Below are 6,650 nucleotides of genomic sequence, written 5' to 3' on the forward strand. Positions count from 1 at the left end.
CTGGAATGGAACTTGGGTGCTGCAGATGGGCAGTGATGGGGCCAAAGATCTCATGCACTGAGGAGTGGTCTCTATGGGGCTGAGCCGTGGGAGATGACCTAATGATGCCCAGGCTGAGTCCCTCTGGATCCCTTCTTGCCATTGATTCACCCCGTTCCCCCTAGCCACCCTGAACTGCGTCCTGGTTCTCACCCTTCCTTGGAGTGGCCACTTGTGCCCAAGGCAGCCAGGATGCTCCCAGGCTTCTGATGCCCTCTCCTCCTCTCCTGGAGAAACCACACCCCATGTCATTGTCAATTACACCCAATTGGCAACTGTACCAAGATAGCCACCCCATGTGAATCTGAAGACCAAGGTCCTTGTCCTGGAGACTGTAGGCAGCATGAGTCCCTGTGGAAAGGGAAGAATGTGCTGGAGGTAGGCAGACCCCAGATCTAGTCCTAGATGTCCTTACTTGCTGTGTGACAGTGGCCAATGCGCTGTCTCCCTGTGCCTCAGTGTTTGCATCTGTGAAATACTAATGCTAATATCTACCTGGTGGGGCTGTTTGGGGAGTAAGCTAAGTGCACACAGAAGGTGCTCTCTCGGTGTTGGCTATGGTTTGAAAAAGGTTTTAAAAGCTCTGGCATATAAGAAGCTAAACAAAAACGAGCCTGTTGCCATCAAGTTGATTCCAACTCATGGCGACACCATGTATCCCAGAGTAGAAATGTGCTCCACAGGGTTTTCTTGGCTCTCATCTTTACAGAAGCAGATCTCCAGGCCTTTGTTCCAAGGTGCCACTGGGTGGGTTCGAACCTCCAGCCTCTAGGTTAGCAGTTCTCTGTAACACATGGGGTTGCCATGAGTCAGAATCGACCTGATAACAACAGGTGCTTCACCTGGGCCTGAGCTATTTTGGAAATGCTTTGAAAACAATAAAACCCAACTCAAATTCAATAACCATAGATAGCTACGTTTGTTTGAGCGGCTACCATGTGCCACCATGTGCCAGGCTCATGGACTCAGAAGTTGGTATTATTATCTCCAGTTATAAAAGATACAGACTTAGGCCCAGAGTGGTTCAACAATTTGCTCAAGGTGACTCAGCTAGGAAGGAGCAGACCCAGAACTTGAGTTCAAATAAGAATTAACTATAACAGCAGCTAACATTTGCCAGGCGGTATGCTAAGCTCTTTCACATATTACCTCATTAAACCCCCCAGCGGCCCTATGGGGTCGATATTGTTACTATTCCCATTTTACAGATGGAGAAGCCGAGTCTGAGAAAGATGGAATGCCTTGCCCTGAGTCCCAAAGCTGGGAAGTGACAGAGCTGGTCTTAAAGCCAAGTCAGCCTGAAGCCCAAGGCCCAGCCATGCCATTGGCTGTCATTCACTGCCCTACACAGTCTTGCAAGCATCAAGGTCATCTCATCAGCCTTTCCCGGCCAGCCCCAAGTGTTCATTCTCGCACTTCAAGGCTGGGACTGCATGAACCCCCCAAAGAGGCTGCAGGGGAAGGCCGCCTTGTGAATCTGGACTTGCTGTAGGTCCTGAAGAGGCCGTTGCACGGGTTTATTTTAGAACAGGGATTCTTCCTTAGGGTTTCCAAGGACTCTGTAGCACTGTGTGCAACCTCTAAACCTAAATGTGGGGGCATCCACCTAGGAACAGCGTACACATACCTTTCACCATAATTCCAAAGATGACAAACCACGGCTTTAGAAGCTTCTGCTTCCGTGGAGTGGGAGAACATGAGGGACATCCTGAAGTTCCCAGGTCTCCCCGACCTTGCCCTTCCCCGGCCTCTGTAGGGCTCAAATGCTATCTTCCACGAGGGACTCTCAGAAAAGAAAAGCAACAGGCCGACGCGCGTTAAAACTGCACCTCCAGCCGGACTGCAGAGGTGAATTTATTTCCCTTGCTAATCAAAAAAGGACCCGCTTGGGTCCAGTCCTGCCAGCAAGATTCCAGAGCCCCGTTCTGAGGGGAGGAACGAGCCACAAATCCTTCCCGGCCCTGATTTATGCAGCATTCACGCAGAATTTATTATCCAAAGAATTTTATTCAATTACACTTGAAATGCCTCTGGGTTCTTAAAGGTTCCGTAGTGATAACTGGGACAGAGCGATCGTAAAACTAGATGGGCTGTCGGAAGAAGGTGTCGGGGAGGAGGCGAGGGTGACATTGCGGCTGACGGGGGATTCGGAACCAGGGACATTTGTCATTGGGATATGTTACAAGTTCGGGCTGCAAAAAGTACTCGCTGAAAAATGCACGTTAACAATTGCCATGAAATATCAGTTAAGGGAAACGAGGTTGAGAAATGAGACAGGAGAATCTATTAGAGCCGGGCATCGTTCACCGCAGCCCAGGTCGTGATTAAAGCGGTTGTCAAACAGCAGTGGAGTATGAGGCAAGGGGCACTGGGCCAGGAGTCGGGGGACCTAGGCCCCCATCTTGCTGTGACTCGCTGGGACACGTTGGTTGTCCCCTCTGAGCCTCAGTTTCCTCACCTGCAAAGTGGGGCATACCACAAGTATCTCCCTCCAGGGCTGCTGTGAGGTTTAGATGACGTCTGCGGAGCACATGGCTTGGTGCCTGGCACAGAGCAAGGGCTTATATCACGCTGGCTGGTGTCATTATTACTGTGTGATTCTCTGGGTCAAACAGTCAACAACCAGGAGTCCTTGGGTGGTGCAAATGGCTAAGTGCTCAACTACTAGCTGAAAGGATGGCGGTTTGAACCCACCCAGAGACACCTCAGAAGAGAGACTTGGCCATCTGCTTCCAAAAGGTCACAGCTTTGAAAACCCCATGGAGCAGTTCTACTCTGCACACATAGGGTTGCCAAGAGTTGTATTCGATGTGGCGTCTGGGGTCTTAAATGCTAACAAGCGGCCATCTAAGATGCATCAATTGGTCTCAACCCACCTGGATCAAAGGAGAATGAAGAACACCAAGGTCACACGATAACTATGAGCCCAAGAGACAGAAAGGGCCACATGAACCAGAGACTTACATCATCTTGAGACCAGAAGAACTAGATGGTGCCCGGCCACAACTGATGACTGCCCTGACAGGGAACACAACAGAGAACCCCTGAGGGAGCAGGAGATCAGTGGGATGCAGACCCCAAATTCGCACAAAAAAACCATACTTAATGGTCTGACTGAGACTAGAGGAATCCCGGTGGTCATGGTCCCCAAACCTTCTGTTGGCCCAGGACAGGAACCATTCCCGAAGACAACTCATCAGACATGGAAGGGACTGAACAATGGGTAGGAGAGAGATGCTGATGAAGAGTGAGCTCCTTGCATCAGGTGGACACTTGAGACTGTGTTGGCATCTCCTGTCTGGAGGGGGGATGGGAGGGTAGAGAGGGTTAGAAACTGGCAAAATTGTCACGAAAGGAGAGACTGGAAGGGCTGACTCATTAGGGGGAGAATAAGTGGGAGTATGGAGTAAGGTGTATATAAGCTTATATGTGACAGACTGACTTGATTTGTAAACGTTCGCTTAAAGCTCAATAAAAATTATTAAAAAAAAAAAAGTTGTATTTGACTTGATGGCAACTCATAACGACAACAGCTTATCTCTGGTAAACAAAAACAAAAGCCAAACCCATTGCTGTTGAGTCGATTCCAACTCAGCAACCCTATACGACAAAGTAGAACTGCCCCATAGGGTTTCCAAGGAGTGGCTGGTGAATTTGAACTGCCGACCTTTTGGACAGCAGCCGAATGCTTAACCACAGTGCCACCAGGGCTCCTTTATCTCCCTCCGGTAAGGGTGCTAAACACTGTGATGTGCAGAGCAGGACCTGGGTGAAGCAAGTGAGGAGTCACTTTGGGTACAAAATTACAAGACGTGCCAACACACTCAGTAATCGAGATAATATTTTAATGAAATGAGTTTTTTGGGTTTTTTTGTTTAAATAATCTGTTTTATTGTGGTAAAAAGTATGTAACAAAACATTTGCCATTTCAACATTTTTTACATGAATTAATTCAGTGACATTACTTCCGTTCATGTTGTGCCACCAGCACCACTATCCAGCTCCAAATTGCTCCATCGCCCTTAACAGAAACTCAGTGCCGCCTAAGCTTAATGCGATATCTTAAAAAAACAAAATAACGCCAGGAAAAAAAAAAAAACCCTATGGTGAACAAACTACCACAATTTTAAATAAAAACAGGCTGTTGTTTCACAACCCTGCATTACTGTGTAATCACAACGGTCACTGGAGCGCTGACAGTGGCGTGGAGATTGGGCAATGGGGGCTTTACACATAGTTGTGTTTTTTTATTGTATTGTCGTGTGCCGTCCAGTCAATTCCGACTCACAGTGACCCCCTATGACAGAGTAGAACTGCCCCATAGGGTTTCCTAGGCTGTAATCTTTACTGGAGAAGATCGCCAGGTCTTTCTCCCACGGTGCTGCTGGTGGGCTTGAACCACCGACCTTTGGTTCCAGCTGAGCGCTTCACCATTGCACGAGTAAGGCTTCTTTTGATTGTAGAGCTTGTATTAAGTTTTTCCACTTAATTCAAAATATGGGAGGATGTTGTGATAAATGTCCATGGGGGCCACATGTTTTCTTTTCCCTCAGATTCCAGTGTGACTCGTTAGGGCACCGCCAAAGAGCAGATATTTCATACCAGCCCACCCTCTGGGCTCACCAATGGCGGCATTCTCAGGTTTTCCCAGGATGGAGGCACAGGAGAGAAATCCCTCCAGGGATGCCCAGTGTGCTCTCCGCCTGGGCGGGTTCTCGGGCCAAGGTTTGCTGGACCTGGGAGCCCGAAGGTTCACATCCGTCCTGCGATGGCCTGTCCTTGGAAGGACTGGTGGGGACAGGACCTGTACGTGGCCTCGTTTCAAAGATGGTCACTTGACGATGTTGTTATTCGCTCAAAGGGCTCCCCTCATCTCTGTAGGATGTCTTACCATGGCTGGGAGTGTCGGCTGATGTGTTATTATAGACATCCTGCTTCTTCTAGAAAGATTCTGAGGTGAGGGCAGAATTGAGTGACGTGCTCTTGGCCGAGCCTCAGGGCTTAGATGGCACAGTTAACCGCCATTAAACAACAACAACAAAAACAAATCAGTTGCTATCGATTTTGACTTAAGGCAACCCATGTGCATCAGAGTAGAACTGTGTGCCATAGGGCTTTCCATGGATGAGTTTTTGGAAGTAGATCGCCAGACCTCTTTCGAGGTGCACCTGGGTGGACCTGAACCTCCAACCTTTTGGTTAGCAGCTGAGTGCCTTAACCATTTGCACAACCCAGGGACTCCTAGACACCATTAGTCTCTCCTGCCTCACTTATATCTCCTGTTCTCAGTTGTCTTTACAAACAACCAAGCACTCACTATATGGCAGAGCTGGTGCTCACCGAGGGGTCGGTGAAAAGGGAGGGATTCGACATGGCTGCTTCCTGGAGGATATTCACCGAGGGGTCATCCACCCATCAACCGGTCAGCTTAAGAGGGCCACGGCAGCATGCCAGGAATGAAAGGACTCAGAAGAGACAAAACATGCCTGTCTCTCCTGCAAAATTAGCAAGTGAGGTGCTAAGAAAATACGCGGTGACTGATCATGGAGTGTTCACTGACTTGCCAGGGAGTAGGACAGCAGCATGGCCAGCCTCCCCCAGCCTAGCATGGTGCCTCATGCTAAGCAGGCCCCAATAAAAAAATGACTGCTGGACTGAGTTCACTAGCCCTGACAGTTAGCAAGAGCCTGCCCTTCCGAAAAGTCATTTCCTGCAATTAGCAGCAAGGGATCTTCAGGTTCTCAGGGCTGCCTCTCTGCCCTTCATAAATAATCCCCCTTCCCAAGGACGCAGCTGGCACTGCCTGTGCCGTTTCATGGTGGGGGGAGCAGTGGTGACAAATGAAATAAAATACAGCCATGGCATGGCTCACGGAGGCATAAACCAGCCAAGTGCGACCTCAGAGAAATACATCTCCTTGGTGTCAGCACCGTTGGAAACAGATCTTATTTTCTCGAGCTGGGCCCACGCCCCCAGACTCTCAATGCCATCCGACTGGGCAGAAGCAGGAAATGCCCCCGTGGAGCAAGATGGTGTTTCTCTCCCCAGGGTCTCTGTCCTCTTTAGAGAGGATTCTCCAAGCTGCCCCACGCCCCACACACACGTCAATCCAGTGGAGTGTTTCTGAAGCCTCGCCTGTAAATCTGCAGCCGGCCTTCTCCCCACACTTCAGCGGTGATGGGTGGCTCCGAGGTGACTAAACTTCCAAATCCTGTCTGCCTTCTCCTTTATAAATGTGACATTTAAAGCCCCTCTGGCACTGGTAAGTCACAATTACATTTCCAAGGGCCTCTGGTAGCAGTCCGAATCCTTGAACAACCTGAGCAGTCGCTCAAGCCCACGGGCACTCTGGCGCTCTATTTGCCTCTCTATCTATATACCTCCCTCTCTCTCTATTTGTCTATCTATATACCTCAACTCGACAGCACTGGTTTTTTTTGGGGGGGGGGGTGGGTTATACCTACCTCTCTATTTACCTACCTCTCTCTATCTACCTCTCTATTTGCCTCTCTACCTATATACCTACCTCTCTCCCGTGCATGCACACACACGTGTGCGCGCACACATAAACATGCACACACACACACAAAGGCTCAAGCCTTTCCCACTTT

General features: G+C 49.4%; 1 protein-coding gene across 3 annotated transcripts in view; it reads right to left on the reverse strand.

Moving 5' to 3' along the window:
• Positions 1 to 3,110: 3,110 nt before the first annotated feature.
• The window catches only part of MMAB (metabolism of cobalamin associated B), a 20,787-nt gene continuing 17,247 nt past the window's right edge, over positions 3,111 to 6,650 (reverse strand). For 2 of the 3 annotated variants that reach the window (XM_010598903.3, XM_003419312.4), the window contains one exon: positions 6,633 to 6,650. This exon is cut by the window's right edge and continues 412 nt beyond it. Coding sequence is in view for 1 of the 3 variants with exons in the window: in XM_064272338.1 (XP_064128408.1) it covers position 3,337 (1 nt within the window). In the remaining 2 variants the exon portion in view is untranslated. Of the gene's footprint in view, positions 3,338 to 6,632 lie in introns of those variants that run through there. The other variant, XM_064272338.1, reaches the window with a different exon arrangement.

This window comes from Loxodonta africana, chromosome 19 (genome assembly GCF_030014295.1).
Source record: "Loxodonta africana isolate mLoxAfr1 chromosome 19, mLoxAfr1.hap2, whole genome shotgun sequence".
NCBI classification, from domain to species: domain Eukaryota; kingdom Metazoa; phylum Chordata; class Mammalia; order Proboscidea; family Elephantidae; genus Loxodonta; species Loxodonta africana.